The sequence below is a fragment of the Chelonia mydas genome, chromosome 6 (genome assembly GCF_015237465.2).
Source record: "Chelonia mydas isolate rCheMyd1 chromosome 6, rCheMyd1.pri.v2, whole genome shotgun sequence".
NCBI lineage: Eukaryota > Metazoa > Chordata > Testudines > Cheloniidae > Chelonia > Chelonia mydas.
Genome location: NC_051246.2, coordinates 42,466,554 through 42,483,664, shown reverse-complemented (window position 1 = coordinate 42,483,664; position 17,111 = coordinate 42,466,554). Strand labels below are relative to the sequence as shown.

Genomic DNA, 17,111 nt, shown 5'->3' with positions numbered 1-17,111 from the left:
TAGGAAACAAAGGCTAGGAATAAATGGTCAGTTTTCACAGTGGAGAGAGGTAACTAGTGGGTTCCCCAAGGATCTGTACTGGGACCAGTGCTGTTCAACATATTCATAAATGCTCTGAAAAAAGTTTGTAGAGGATACAAAATGAAACAAGATAGTTGAAGTCCAAAGCTGACTGTAAAGAGTTACAAAGGGAACTCAATAAAGGCAGTGACTGGCAACAAAATGGCAGATGAAATTCAGGATTGAAAAGTTCAAAGAAATACACCTTGGAAAACATAATCCCAATTATACATACAAAATGATGGGGTCTAAATTAGCTGTTACCATTCAAGAAAAAGGTCTTGGAATCTTTGTGGATAGTTCTCTGAAAACATCTGCTCAATGTGCAGTAGCAATCCAAAAAAAAAAAAAAAAAAAAAAAAAATTGAAAAAGATAAAGCGAAGGGCAACAGAAATGATTAGGGGTATGGAGCAGCTTCCATATGAAGTGAGATTAAGACGACTGGGACTGTTCAATTTGGAAGAGAGACAACTAAGTGCGGGATTTGATACAGGTCTATAGAATCTTGAATGGAGTGGAGAAAGTGAATAAGGAAGTGTTATTTATAGTTCACATAACACAAGAACCAGGAGTCACCCAATTAAATTAATAGGCAACATATTTAAAATAAGCAATAGGAAGTAGTTCTTCACTCAACACGTAGTCAACGTGTGGAACTTGTTGTCAGGGGATGGTGTGAATTCCAAAAATATAACTGGGTTTAAAAAAAGAATTGGGTTCATGGAGGATGGGTCCATTGATGCCTATTAGCCAAGATGGTCAGGGATGCAACCCCATGGTCTGAGGCTCCCTACACCTGTGACTGCCAGAATCTGGGACTGGACTGCAGAGGATGAATCACTCACTAATCGCCCGCCCTGTTTTGTTCATGCCCTCTGGAGCATCTGGCACTGGCTACTCTTAGCAGGCAGAATACTGAGCTAGATGGACCATTGCCTGACCCAGATAAATTAAAATTCAGTAACACTAAAATCAGTACCCAGAATATAGCAGATGATGCTGAATTGCGTTACTGTTACAGTAAACCTTTCAAGTTCATACTAGTTAAATAGCCATGTGATCTTCCTTCTGTCCTAAGCTCCATCTATGTTATGTTTGAGTAATATGCTCAGGGGCACTGAATAAACACAGGTTATAGATAAGGATAGATATTATTAATATATTTTCATTCTTGGCATTAAATATCAATAGCTAATACAAATGAGCTGAATTTATATGCATAGAGATTAACATAAAGGCAGATATATTGGCTAAAGAAAAATGAGTTGTAAAGTACACCTCAATTTACAAATAACTTACTTACATATCTGCTATAATTTAGAGAGAACAGTATTTCTAATTAGGTTAGTCAGAATCAAATTTCTCAGTATTTTTCCTAGACATTGAGAGGCTTTAGTGACTTTTGTTAGCAGTCTTGCACCTAATTGTTGTCCAGAAGAGATTCTATTCTAGAATGCCTTCCTTTTTCAGGGAAGAGGATAGAGGCATCTGTAATCCAGGGACCCCTTGGTGCCAACTGGAAAAGGATCTGAGGGTACATAAAGTTTTATAGGGATCCCCGGATCAGATATATGCATAATATGTCACTGAAGGATGACATGAGATCTCAACCGAGAGCCGGTAGCCCACTAGTCGTCATAATCATTGCAAAATGTAGCTATTCTAAAAATTATGTTCTTAAGGCTTTGAAATTTAGGCAGGTTACCAGGTGGTGATACCTCTCAAAAATGTTCCTTTCCAACAGGAGGTAACAAGCACCTATCTCCCTGTCTGGCCATTTGTGCATTGTTTATTGTATGCCTAGCTGCATGCTAAGCCAGGTGCAAACTAAGAGATCATGAAATCTACAAGAAAGGAAATCTGCAGAATGAAATAAACAACAGGTGGTGTCCTGATTATGAATAAAATCTCAGGATTCTTATGATATATCTTGGCGTGCAAAGGAACACACTGAGTCCTTCATGTAGGAGGCAAGCTGACAGTGTGCTTGTCTCATGAAAGGAGGATCACAGCCAAGGCTGACTGTAAAGAGCTGCAAGGATTTGTGGTGAGCAATACTCTAAAACAGTGGTTTTCAGACTGCAGGTCACGACCCAGTAGTGGGTTGCGGAATGTAAGGCACTGGGTCGCGGCGGCCCTGGTCAGCACCACTGGCCAGGTCGTTAAAAGTCCCGTCGGTGTTGCTGCCCGGCTAAGGCAGGCTAGTTCCTACCTGTTCTCACACCGTGCTGTGACCCGGGAGCGACTAGCAGCAGGTCCAGCTCCTGGGCGGGGGGGCACTAGGCTCTGCGCACTGCCCCACCCTGAGCACCAGCTCCGCACTCCTATTGACTGGGAACCAGCCAATGGGAGCTGGGGGGAAGGGAGGGTGTTGGTGCCTGTGGACGAGAGCCATGTGGAGCCGGATCTGCTGCTGGCTGTTTCTGGAGCGCAGCACGGTCCGCAGTGCCAGGACAGGCAGGAAGCCTGCCCTAGCACCCCTGCTGCGCTGCTGACCAGGGGCTCCCCGAGGTAAGCCCATGCCTCAACCCTGCTCCTCAATCCCCTGCCTCAGCCCTGAGCCCCTCCCAGACCTAGAGTCCTTTCCTGCACCCAAAGCCCTCATCCCCGGCCCCACCCCAGGGCATGCATCCCAGCCCAGAGCCCTGACCCACCTCCCACACCCCTGCCCCAGCCTAGGCCCCCTCGCATGCCCTCAACCACTCATTCCCAGCCCCACCCTGCAATCCTCACCCCTGCACCCTAATCCTTTGCCCCAGCCCTGAGCCCCTCCCACACCCCAAACCCCTCATCCCCAGCTCCGTTGGGTCATGGACATTAACAATTTTCTTCAACTGGGTCACCAGAAAAAAAGTTTGAAACCCACTGCTCTAAAAGATATGAGAGTATCTTGTTAATTAGGTCTCAGCTCTAGAATGCCTACTTTGATTTTATTTTATATGTACCCATTTGTCCCCGATACTTCTGTTTGCTACAACTTGAATCTCTGTGCTTTGTTAAATAAACTTATATTTGATTTCACAATAAACATATCTGCATGCTGTGTGTTACCTGGAGCAGTGATCTGAGGTGGAACTGCTAAGCTGGGTGTACTGTTCCATTGGAAGTAGTGAATCTATTAATACTGCAAGCGTCGAGTGGACCAGAGACTGGACGCTTAGAGGACTTGGAGGTTGGAGTGTGCCAATTGTTGTTCTGTAGAGTCACAGCAGGGCCTGGGAGGCCCAAAGGGGAGTGCTTGTTTTGCCTAGAGTGGATGCAGTTGGGGAGCTGACCCCTGGAGGCCCAGACAAAGCTTCCTCATGTAAAGGGCAAGTGGTAGCGAGGTGCCTCACAGCCCTGGGGAAGAATCACCGCATCAGTGTCCCCCTTCTCTGCCCATTGAAATCCTTTTTTAGAGTAATGATAATTTTTGCTTTCCTGCCTGTCTAGCTGCTGATATGATTATGTTTCTCTGTTTCAGTGACTTTAAATTAATGGCTTTTGTGTGCATTTATTCATGGTACTTGAATAGTGATCTTCTTGTAATGCATCAGGCCTCTTCAATGAACTGTTCCTGCTTTCAGTAAGTCAGGAATCAGCTGCTCAAGAAATGAGGTCAAATCACCTCCTTCATCTCTCCCTGGGAGTCAAACCATTTTTTTCCTTTGATTTGATTCTTCTGGAGTTCAAGCCTATTAGTCAGAGACCTTTGTCACTTTTTGTAGACATGCATGGAGCCTGGGAAAAAAATAAAATCAATTTTCTGCTTGTGTGTCTGAATAGAGGCATCAGCATTAGAAGTTTTAGTCTTAGTGGGGTCTACAAGAGTTTCCAGTGTTGTTACCTAGGCTGATAGTATACAATTTCCCATCTCGAGCAGCTTGTGCAATATTAGGACTTAGAAAATTTCCATTGATCTAAAGGATCTAATTTTTCCATCAACAGGAGCTGGAACTGTTGCTGCTTCAGAGCAAGGTGGCAGGTTCATTGGACCCACAAAAGGCTCTTTTGCTTTCTAAAAGTTCTGAAAGCTGCTTTTTAAATCTTAGCTTGCCTAAAGTTTGATCTGTAGTTCAATCACTTAACAACTTTTTGATGAGGTTTGCTTAAGAATTGCTAAATTCCCTGGATGTTGAAAGAACAGTAGGTAGCTAATCAAAACTATCCTCTCTCCATTTGCTAGCACTCTCTTTAATACCCTTTAAAGGTAATCTCTAAACGCTTGTCAAAAATAAAATATTAAACTATATTTTGCTTGTGAATTCTTTGCTGTATGAACTGTAAGAAAGTAGCATTTCTTGGGGGAAAATGCTATCGTCTGAAAAGCAGTACTGAGAAAAGCTCCATGTCTAGACAATGTTTATTGCAACAAAATCATGTTGTCTTGTAAGTATAAAGTCCCCTGCACTTTCTCCTGAAATTAGGAGACATACAAAATCTGCCACAAAAACAAAGAGACTGTGGGAAACTCTGGAGTGGCAGCTAGTGTGATTAATTTGCTGGCTTTTACCTCTGCAGACTAAATTCATTCAAGACATAATAGATTGATGAGTGCTATGAGTACTTGATGAGTGCTATAGAAATGCCTTTAAATAAATCAAAAACACTAGTATTTAAATTGCATCTAAAATTTTCTTGTAAATTAGGCTAATCCTTTCAATTTGGGATAGTTAACATTCTTGATGCAAAAGAAGCTCAGTAACACAACAGCATGATGCGTTGTTGTACATCAGGATTGAGGTATTTTAGTAGAGATAAAAGTAAATACATGAATTTCACTTACAGTAGTGCTGAAGAGTTTATTGTTAGCATTGTTATGGCAGTAAAAAGTTAATAATAGTACTTGATATGAAGTCTCTGGAAAGGGACTAATTTAAAATAGTTTATTTTCTTTTTGTTTGGTTTCTCCTTTTTTCTTTTGATTCTGTATAGATATTTAAAAAAATATCAGAATTGTTACCCTACACAGAGATGTTGCTATCCTCTTTTAAAAAAAAACAAAACAAAAAACCCTCCCGCAGCCCCTTCAACCACTTCACTGTGTGATATTAAATTCCTTACAATAGAAATGAGAAAGTCACCAAGGCTTACTTAAATTGAGTGTTAAATATTTTTGGAACATTAAATAGCAATTGAGGCTAAGAAATACAAGTCATGAGATATTATTAGAGGTGTTTATAACCACTAATATCAATTAAAATTAGCTAATAGAGAAGCTGGTGTATGAAGGACTTTTCAACAAAAGTGAGAACTTTTCTGAAATTGTTTAAAATAAGCGATCAAACTGACTATACAATGGACTAGATGTCCATTGTATTCTCATTCAAACGTGATGTTTATAATTTTGCTTTGTATATTAAATACATTAAGCATTCATGTGCTTAAAAATGTATTTCATAAAGATACCTCAGGCCATAATCTTATTTCAGATTGTTCATGCTTGCATTCAGGCACAGCACATGAATTACATGATCTGCAGGGATATGTGTGGTTTTCTGAGATAAGAATCTACACTGTTAACAATTTAGTGCACAATAATTGCTAGCTAATTATTTTTATTAAATACGATATTTGTGTTGAAAGACAAATTCATTTTTAAGATTGAGGTTGCATTAACTCCTGACATGGGTGGTTAAGAAAGCATAACAGAAATGCTGGATTCTTCAAATATTTTCCATGACATAAATATGAAACTTTAATTATTCATTATTGTTAGAATTTTGACATTCCGATGATAAACAAAGCATTTTAGATAGTGGATATACTTGAGATAATGGTATAAGTTCTACTGTGCTCTTTGTTATGAAGTGTGCCGTTTTGGGATAGCTTGTCATTATACCTCCTGTTCAAGTAGTTTTTGTCATTCAGAGACTTCCACCTCACCAAACTAACTTAAGAGGTTGTCTTGCTGTGTATGAATGTAATGTTACATTTCCATTACAAAAAAGGAAGGGTGGATAAGAGAAGCAATTACTTTTTCTAAAAACAGTCTGCACCAAAGGACCAGAATAACCAAATATTGTTTAACTCTTCAAAATATTCCAACAGACCACTTTGAACAGAAAGTCACCCATTATGCAAATGTGGATTTTTCACAGTGTGGGAGGAATTGTCTGTTGTGTAGGGAAAATATTTGAGGCAGTATGCCCCACAACCTTTCCAGTGCTTGCAATGCTTCTAGTGCACTAGGTCAAAACACATTGCAGATTCAGGACATAAAATTTCTAAAAAGCAAACCTTGTGGGAAACCGCCTTTGATTGGCTCTTACCCGCATTTTGGGGAAAAGCAGCCAATCATGGGTGCAGTAAGAAGGAGGCAGAGCTCTCCTCCCTCTCCACTCAGCAATGTGACATTATTCTTCCAAGAGGCAAGGGGAAAAGAGGGAACAGAAAGAGCACAGCAGTTCAAGGCAGCTCCTCTACCTCCTTCCCTTTCTCTTCTGTGAGCAACAGGTCAGTCTGCTCTCTGCTCCTCCTCCTTCCCTTCTCCCTGGCCTGAGACAAGGAAGAGGGGACCCCACTGCAGCCTCCCCCAAGCCTGGGATAGGGGGTGAAGAATCGTAGGAGGAGCAGAGGTGATGTTTGGGGGTGCAGAATTGATGGTCCTTTTGTCCCAGAGAATTTCTGCAAAACCAAGCATACTCCTGCTTCTTGTAAATGCTTATAGAAGGAAAAACAAGATATTCTACCTTAGAAGTAATTTATTTAGTGAGAATTTATAGCTAAACTTTCAAAAACAAGGAAAAGAATCAATTATATGTTTTTATGGATGTTACTGAAAATTGTACTCACTGTAACCAAAGTTGAAAATTTCTTCTAGATCAGAAGATCTCCCAAGGTTAGAATTTGTATCACTGAATATAATTCTTGCTAATAATACTTGTATAACTTGAATTGATGATCTGTTTAGAATTGTACTTTCCATTACAATCCAGTCTTGATATATAAATTTAAAAGTTAAACATATGTGACTGACTGTGTGTGTATTATAAAATTCTCTGCTGGGCTGGAAATATAACAGTTTTTAGAATGAGAGAACAGAAAATAACTTCACCCATAATGAAATACAGTTATGTCTGCCAACTAATCTTAACAAGGATACAAATCAGTAAAAATGTCTTGTGTCACAGAGCACAAGAGCCAAACTCAAGTGATTTGTTAATATTGTCACAACTAAAGATGCAGCTATAAAGAGGTAGTCTCAAATAGTTTTTTCGACTTTAATACTTTTTCCTTAATAATTTATAATAAGCTGCCAGAGTGGAATCCTATATATCACCGAAAGAAATATTGCCAAACTGGTAGCACAGAGCATTTGATGTATGCTTACCACTGAACAATAGGAAGAAATTTGTACAGTGCTCAACAGTCTGAAGTGGTGCCAAACTGAGCATTGGTGATTAGGGGAAAATAATTATCATCTGCACATAGGTGATGATGTGCTATGTAGTGAGACCAAATGATGTGCACAGTAGCCATTTTTAGGATTTTCATTTACTCTTTTTGTATGCAGTGTTTTTGTAGCTGTGTTGGTCCCAGGATATTAATAAAACAATTTGGGCGAGGTAATATCTGTTATTGGACCAGCTTCTGTTGGTGAGAGAGACAGACTTTTGAGCTTACACAACACAGAGCTCTTCTTCAGGTCTGGGAAATGTATTTAGAGTGTCCCAGCTAAATACAAGGTGGAACAGATTGTTTAGCGTAAGTAATTAACACGCATTTCACCTTGATAGTTCCTTGAAATATGCATTAACTACTTATGCTAAACAATCTGTTCCACCTTGTATTTAGCTGTGACTCTCTGAATACATTTCCCAGATCTGAAGAGCTCTGTGTTGTGTTAGCTCAAAAGTTGGTCTCTCTCACAAACAGAAGCTGGTCCAATAAAAGATATTACCTCACCCACCCTGACTCCATAGTTACTCTTTTTGGCAGCCTGGAATGGTGGCTACATGAGAGTGCTTAAGCATTGCATTTGGAAGAAAAACTGAGGACTGACACAATCACAAGGGCCAGCTATGACAGAAATGTGCCTGGAAATTCTAATAAAGCAATGTCCCTCACAGAAAGGTGCTCAGTGCCTCATGTTCTGTAGTGGGCACAGTGTTCTTGCTGGTCCACCAAATCTACACTGTTTGCTCTTGTCATCTTCAGTGAAAACAAAGGAACAAAGCTTGCAGAGCTGACAATTCTTGCAATATTTGGTGACTTTTTGAAAGTTTCCCATGATGTCATGATTGCTGGCATCAAACACTCAAGTTTTTCCCTTATACAGAGTGACTGCTTTCACATCGCAGGGGACAGCAGAGGGTTAGTGGAGTCCCCTTCTCAGCAGCCTCCAGGGAGGCCTGCTTTTTTTTTTTTTGATGGGAGGGGGCATGAGTTTAAGATTGAATTTTATGCTTGAAATAATCAGACACACACAGGTTCAGGCAGTTGTACCCTAAAGGCTCAAAATCTAGAAGGCAAATGAAAAAGCTGTAATTTATTAGCTTAAAAATCGTGATATATTTGAAAATAATCTCATGGGTTTTTGGTTCTGACTGATGACTTTTGAATGCTTGGACCTGATCATATTGCACCATAGTCAGAAGTCCACTGATGACTCAATGTTCCTGTTGCTCCTGCAGAACTGAGCCTCTAGAAGCTTGAAAGTAATTTCTGCCCCCTACCAATTATCTGCTTTTCTAATTGGCAAACATTAGCTTTTTTGTCCTGTGTTTCTAATGGAGCTTGATATTAATGTTGCTTTTCTTAGTTTACTGTATGCACTGGCATTATTGACATTAGCAAAGATCTAGACATAGTGTATTTTAACTGTTTGTATCAGTTACGCACTTTTGCTGGCAATAAAATTGATAAAACTCCTTGATAATTCAAACGGCTTACTATAAAATGTAAACATGATCTACAATTTTTATTTAATTATATTTACTAGTGGAGGTCCAAAAGGATGGGGTTTTTTTGGCCATATTGCCACTCACTATTGCTGTCACTTTCACCTTTTTCTGTTCTATTCTAGTAATGAACAAAACCTTTTAAATGTTCTTTCATTCTTGCTATTGTTTAGCCATGTTAACATATTTGTTAAAATAATATTCAGCTTACACAAATGAATTTAAATTGAACAAGAAATTGATGTATTAGGGTGTAATGACTCACGTATAGATAGTGGCCCACTAATGCAGATAGTGAAGCAGTAAATTGCAAAAAGTGTATACTCACTCCTTCCCATCACTAAACTAAGCAAATATCACTTTTTTCTGAAGTTAATGCAAATAGAATTTTTGTTGTTGTGAACCCAAGTTTTCATCTGGCCAGCTGGTTCATGTAGTACCAATTTTTAATTACCCTACACTTTTTGTCAAGTCCTTGCTCAACCACAAATATCAAGTCTTGGCGTTTTTCCTTTATACAACTTTTTGGCTTCTTGTCAGAGTTTCATCTACTTGTTTCTTTGGTTGTGTGTTTTGTTTCCCACATATAATTTCTTCCTTTAGCATAAGCTATGGAGGAGGACATCCATCACACTCGGAAACGGATCTTCTTCACAGACAGACATATGCAGCTTCTCATCAGCTTCCAGGATATGCTACCACCCACCATCCTACTGGTAAATGTCTATTGTATGAACACTCAATTTAAATAGCTGTTCTGTTAAATACTATATCTTTAAGCTGATTAATTATATGGTCCTAGGGAGCCTGTAATGCAAGGTGTGGCAAAGGCTATTTCAAGAGTGAATTTACTATTTCAGCAATTTACTGAGCCTTCAACCATGAGTTTGTCATGAGTGCACAATGGGGAAGGTAACTAGAAAGTGCAGTGCTTCATCATCTGGCTTACTAGTTCTATGAGCTTTAAAAACAAAAAAGTCCTCTGAGTTTTTTCTTTCAGATATTGAGCATCAAATTTTCAATGACAGTCAATAAGTATCTAACTGTTAACCTATTCTACCCGTAAGAGTCAAATATTCTGTTGGTCTCCAAAGCCAGCTGCTGAAATTGTGCCAACAATTTTTGTGCAAATCAGATACTTAGAAGCCTAATCCATGCAAATCTGGACACACAATTGTTCTTACTAATTTGTGCAACCTTATGGTGTAGTATTAAAGGCTAGCTAAAAATATAGCTTTAAAACATGGTAATAGTGAATGCCTTAGAAGTAAATGATGTAACCTAACTGGTCATCACTTCATAAAAATGTGAGCCTGTGTTCTGCAATCTAGATATCAACTTGTGTTGCATATGAAAGAAGAAGACTTCACAAAAAGAACAGTGGGACAAAACCTGGGGGAGTGGGAAATGCATATCAAACTTAAAACTGATAACTTTGCTTCCTACGAACAGGAAGGGTTTGTAGTCTTTGGGTAGCAATGATATCTCTGACTGTGGCTTGCTCTTAAATTTGCAATAGGAATTCATTGGGATTTGTATATTTGTTTTTTTTCCAAGGTCTTTCTGGAATATTTGATACCAGTATGCACAGTGCTGGAAGTAACACTAAAGAAACTTCAGTTATGAACTTTCTCTCTGCAATTGAGTCTCGCACTGCTCAGGCTGCTTCTTCAGGAGCTACCCTTTTACCACAATTCAGGGCTCCGTCGTGGCAGACAGGTGATATTTTCTTAATTTTTAGCACACTTGTAAATTTTTATATATGGGTGTATGTATTTAAAAGTTGAGTTTTGGTGATGTAATAAATAAGACTGAGATGAGAATTCTTTCTTAAACTCCTCTTTTCGTTATTCTTAATTTTGTGAAAACATTTCCTCTTGAAACAAATTTTTTCATATTGGTGTTAGCCTAGTAGTGAATATTTCTTGAGAGTTAAAAAAAAAAAAAAAAAAAAAAGCTTCTCAGCCACTTTTGAATTTAGCAATTATGAAAAATTTGCACATCTTCCACATCCATTTTGTTTTGCACTATAATAACCCAAGCCACGCTTTTCATTCAAATTTTTGAAATTGGCAAAACAAATACGGTCAGATCAGTGGTCCATTTAGTCTATCTTCTGACCATGGCCAGCCCCAGATGTGTCAGAAGAAATGAACAGAACAGGGCAGATTTGAGCGATGCATTCTCTGTTGTCCATTCCCAGATTCTGGCAGTTGGCGATTGAGGGATACCCAAAGCATGGGATTACATCTGTGACCATCCTGGCTAATAGCCATTGATGGCCCTATTCTCCATGAATTTATCTAATTCTTTTTTAAACCCAGTTTATACTATTGGCCTTCACAACATCCCCTGGCAACAAGTTCCACAGGTTGACTGTGCGTTGTGTGAAGCTGTTGTTCTTTTAGTTTGATATCTGCTGACTATTAATTTCAGTGGGTGACTCACTAGTTCTTGTGTTGTGTTATGTGAAGGGACAAATAACAGTTCCCAGTTCCTTATTTACTTTCTCCATATCCCCTTTTAGTCATCTCTTTTCAAAGCTGAACAGTCCCAGTCTTTTTAATTTCTTCTCATATGGAAGCTGTTCCATACCCCTACTCATTTGTGTTGCTTTTCTCTGTACCTTTTCCAATTCTAATATATCTCTTTTGAGATGGGGTGCCCCAAAATTTCATGCAGTATTAAAGACATTGGCATACCATGAATTTATATAGTGACACGAAGATGATATTTTCTGTCTTATTATCTATCCCTTTCCTAATGGTTGCTGACATTTTGTTAGCTCATTTGACTGCCGCTGCACACTGAGCGGTTGTTTTCAGAGAATTCTCCATGATGACCCCCAGGTCTCTTTCTTGAGTGGTAACAACTAATTTTGACCCCATCGTTAGACATAGTTGGGATTATGTTTTCCAAGGTGCATTACTTTGCACTTTTCAACCCTGAATTTCATCTGCCATTTTGTTGCCAGTCACCGCCTTTAGTGAATTCCCCTTGTAACTCTTTGCAGTCAGATTTGGACTTTAACTATCTTGTGTAATTTTGTATCCTCTATCAGAGGGGTAACCATGTTAGTCTGTATCCACAAAAACAATGAGGAGTCCGGTGGCACCTTAAAGACTAACAGATTTAAGGTGCCACCGGACTCCTCATTGTTTTTGTATCCTCTGCAAACTTTGCCTTCTCACCGTTTACCCCTTTTTCCAGATCATTTATGAATATGTTGATCAGCAGTGGTCTAGTACAGATCCTTGGGGGACCCACTATTTATCTCTCTCCACTGTGAAAACTGACCGTTTATTCCTGTCCCTTGTTTCCTATATTTTAACAGCTGCTGATCCATGATAGGATCTTCCCTCTTATCCCATGACTGCTTATTTTGCCAAAGAGTCTTTGGTGAGGGACCTTGTCCAACTATATCCACTGAATCACCCTTGACCATGTGCTTGTTCACCCCCTCAAACAATTCTAATAGATTGGTGAGGCATGATTTCCCTTTACAAAAGCCATGTAGATGCTTCCCCACCATACTGTGTCCACCTGTGTGTCTGATAATTGTGTTCTCTACTATAGTTTCAACCAGTTTTCCTGGTAATGAAGTTAGGCTTACTGGCTTGTAATTGCTAGGATCACCTCTGGAACCTTTTTTAAAAAATGGCATTACGTTAGCTACTCTCCAGTCATCTGGTAAAGAGGCTGATTTAAGCAATAGGTTACATACCACAGTTAGTAGTTCTGCAATTTCATATTTGAGTTCCTTCAGAACTCTTGGGTGAATACCATCTGGTCCTGGTGACTTACTGTTGTTTAATTTATCACTTTGTTCCAAAACCTTGCCTACTGACACCTTAATCTGGGACAGTTCCTCAGATTTGTCACCTAAAAAATATGGTTTCACTGTTCCTCACTAGCTTCTTCTTGTACTTAACCAACTTCTTTCCTATCTTCTTCTCTACGGTATAGAGTTCCTCCTTTAATAGATTCATCCCTTAGGGATGTCTCTGCCTGAACTGTATGCTCCTCCGCAGCTTTCGGCTTTCCCCCAACCCTTAGTTTAAAAAAATCCTCTCCAACATTTTTAGTTGTACATGGAAATCCTCATTAGGGATTATGAACAGAATAAATGTGAAAGTACTTGGCTTTGCAAAAATTTATGAACATTTGAAAATGGTTTAGTGGGAATGCTAGGATGTCATTTTCTCTAGTGAATTAAATTTACACTTCCAGTATCTATTTGGATCTACTCACATTAACAAAAAATGTAAATCAATTAGGTTTAATCAGACTTCCTCAACTAGACCATCCACACACCCTGGCAAGTCATGTATTCTCAACCCTCTCTCCCCATACCAATTATTTTCCATAATGTTTCTACTTAAAATTCATGGATAACCTTGACTGCTTCTTCAAGTGATGGTTCCTATGTGTATTCCACATATGTGTATGAGTGCACGCCATGTGTCTGAGTCAGGAAATTCTTCAGAGCAGTGTCTGTTGGCCTGCCCATGCTCAGTAGCTCTCCTTGTGCTCCTGAATGAGGGTATAAGAGGCAGTCCAGGTCAGTGCCTTGCTAGTTACTTGTTACTGTTCCATGGTCACTACTTCCCACCCAGAACTCAAGAAGCCTGGGAGTTTTGCCTACTGAATCATCTGATGGAGAAGGCTATGAGACCCCTTTCCAATCTGGGACAGGGAGACTGCCCTGTACATGAGCCTTAACTGCCTGGCAGAGCCCCTGCAAGCATGTGCCTTTGAGCTGAGCCATCAATATCTAATCCCAAGGACTCTTCTTCCAGGTCTCCACATGAGTGTTGAGGGCACTCTCATGGGTGCAAGAACAGATCCCCATTGAGGACTGTCCATAAGAAACACACTTCCTCCCTGAGCCGGTCCATTGTGATTGGAACCTAAGGAACAAGCTCTGATGCAACCCCCCCAAGGTGCATAAAAAGAAAGATCCACCAGTTTTGTCCGTCACCTTGGTACCAAAACATAAGGATAGACTCTCGCTGGTTCTGTCTATGAGTGCTGGTCCGGACCCATTGTCGGTACTGCTTCATCCACCTAAAGACCATCCGGTCACTGTAGATTCACCAGATCCATCAGACTTAACTGTGGGAACCTCTTGGATACTAGGATGTATTGAGATTTATGTAACACCAGAGATTATATTCCTCCCTTTTCCAGTCTTGACTTCTTTCCAGCCTGGTCCTCTGGAGGAGGAGCCCGCATTACTGTCCCAGGAGCCATCTCACCTCCAGCCATACGGCAGGAGTGCCCTGGTACCAACAGCGCCGCTGCTACTGATGGAGCAGTTCTTGGACTTGGATGAATCTGAGGATATGGCCGCACTGGTATCTCCGCAGAGGCAGTTGAACCCTGATAGACAGTTGAGTGGTTACGCTCACCATTCATAGATTCATAGATTCATAGATATTTAGGTCAGAAGGGACCATTATGATCATCTAGTCTGACCTCCTGCACAACGCAGGCAATTCCCCGGTTATGACCCCGTCCCCTTCCAGGGACCGCTGGTACCAATTCCTTTGGGGTCCCCCGCAATCCATTGATTCTGCTTTCTGGCTTTATTGGGGTCCATAGGATCCTTGTGGCAAGCATCCAGGCCCCTCTCAAGAATTGTGCTTTTCCTTTCCCTGTCACCAGCCAGTTCTGTTGGTGTACAAGCAGGAAGAGGTGTAACCAGATCCGCAGGTACCAACGGGTCTGACGGGTGTCTCTTCATCATCCCCAGACAAAGTAATCACTCCTTCTTCACCTTGTCTGTTGGATGATCATTGCCGGGACCACTCTTATAGACCAGGATGTAGGCAGTCTGGTCTAGGAGTCAGCTCTAGAGGGCAAAGCAGATGCCCAGGTTGGGGAATGAAGCCAAGGGTCAGCACTAGAATCATTTGCCAATTACCAGAGCCAGGAGTCAAGCCAGAGTCAGAACCAGGAATTGAAACTGAGGGTCAGCGCCAAGGTCTGATACAAAATGCGAGAGCCAAGGATAAAGCCAGAATTGGGGTCAGAAGTCTGAGGCTGGGGTTGGAGCCAGGACTGGTAACTTATGATTGGAGGTGAGGTCTAGGGGCAAGAACTGGAGGAGAGGCAAGGATCAAGCACGGAGCAGCAGCATGGTGGGAACAGGGGCGAAGGCAGGGGTGAGGCAGGAGCCAGGAACAGAGCAGGACTCAGGAACAGGTTTGGGTGCAGTCCTGGCTCCAACCCTGGGCTCAGACTTCTGACCCCGATTCTGGCTTGATCTTTAGCTCTGGCATTTTGTATTAGACCTCAACTCTGACCCTCAGTTTCAATTCCTGGTACTGGCTTAAAGAGTGTGATTGGACCGATCAGTGGAACCAGAGAACTCTCCAGTGAGGGCTCCCATGGGTGGTTCCTTGGCTGAGGCTATAGTCCTACTAGCTTCTCAGCCTACTAAGTTTCAGCAGGGACTGGATGGAGGCCAGGGTGAAGCAGCAATCTGGGGACACCCGCGTCTGGGTTCAAGACCTGGGACATCACATCCAGGAGCTGTTGCAAAGAGTGACCAGTGATCTACAGATCCTGTTAGAGGAGATCCAGGACCCTCAACACCAATTCCTGGACATCTTGCAGCCTCAGGGACCGAGAAAGTTGGCTCTATCCATCAGTGAGGCCGTGCTAGAACTGGCTAGAGGAGTATGGCACACTCTAGCATCCTGTGTCCCTACATCGAAAAGGGCCAAGAGGCGGGTTTTTGGTCCTGCTAAATTCTTATTCTACCATCCTGCCCCCAACTTGCTGGTAGTACAGGCAGTTGCTGAAAGCGCTAGGTCCCACTATCAAAGGACTATCTCAGCAGATAAAGGGTGTAAGAGACTGGACCTCTTGGGGAGGAAAGTCTTCTCCTCTGCAGGCCTGCAATTTCATGTCACTAACTACCAAGCATTGTTTGTGAAACAAGATTTTAACTTCTGTTCCAGGCTTGTGGACTTCGCAGACAAGCTTTCCACAGAGGTTAGGGCCCAATTCCAGCATCCTTTAGATGAAGGGAAGTTAGTGGCAAAGATAGACTTCCAGCTGCAGTGGATACGGTGGACATGGCTTCCAGAAGTTTGGCCACTGGTTTAGTCGTAAGGAGGGGATTCCTGGCTACAATTGTCAGGGTTTCCTAGGGAGGTCCAAAACACCATCCAGGACTTTTGCATCCCAAACAACAGAAAGCTACCCCTATATTGCTCCAGAGGAGACATGGGTTGCGTCTCCCAAAGTCATGCTCTGCTTACGTCTTGGACAAATGGCCTCATAAACTCCTTTCCTCCCATTCCCCTGCTTCCTCAGGTCATCCACAGAGCCACCATCATTCTCTTAGCACCCCACTGGCCCAGACAGTTCTGGTTTACGGAACTTCTAAGAGTGTCTTCCCATCAACTTATCAGGATTCGGCCTTTAGACCCATAGACTTTAAGGACAGAAGTGACCATCATGATCATCTAGTCTGACCTCCTGCACATTGCAGGCCACAAAACCTCACCCACCCACTCCTGTAATAGATCCATAACCTCTGGCCAAGTTACTGAAGTCCTCAAATTCATGATTTAAAGACTTCAAGTTACAGAGAATCCACCATTTACACTAGTTTAAAGCTGCAAGTGACCCATGATCTCCTAACCCTATATTGGGGAAAGACCAAATATCCCAATCCAGGCTCATTCCACCATGGCCTGGTTTTTGGAGGGGGTTGGAAATAGAACACTCATGTACAGCCCCTGTTCAGGTGATCCTTAATCAGAATAGAAAAGAGTCTACTAGAATCTGTTATCAGGCCAAATTGAGATGCTTTTCATCCTAGGCACAGCTGCGCCAACATTACCCAGAAACTCTAAGCATTCCAGTTGTTCTTAGGCTATTTCCTATTCTTGAAGACTTCAGTTTTCTCTGTTAGTTCACTACGAGTACACCTTGCAGCAATTAGTACCTTACTTCTCTGGTGGGAGGATGCTCCACCTTTACTCACCCAGCTACAGTATGATTCATGAAAGACCTGATCAGGACCTTCTAACCAGTGCTTAAATCTACCCCTCAATAGGACCTGTCCAGGTTCACTATGGTGACTTGTACCATGGTCCACTTGTCCATGAAGTTGGCATTCTTAGAAGCTATCGCCTCAGCTAGGAGGGTCA

At 41.4% G+C, this 17,111-nt stretch overlaps 1 protein-coding gene across 4 annotated transcripts in view; it reads left to right on the top strand.

The window, feature by feature from the left end:
• The window catches only part of QSER1 (glutamine and serine rich 1), an 86,521-nt gene that overhangs the window by 20,561 nt on the left and 48,849 nt on the right, over positions 1-17,111 (top strand). For all 4 annotated transcript variants that reach the window (XM_037899887.2, XM_043550187.1, XM_043550188.1 and 1 more), the window contains exons 2-3: positions 9,547-9,659; positions 10,501-10,662. In XM_037899887.2, coding sequence (XP_037755815.1) covers positions 9,547-9,659; positions 10,501-10,662 — 275 coding nt within the window. The remainder of the gene's footprint in view (positions 1-9,546; positions 9,660-10,500; positions 10,663-17,111) is intronic.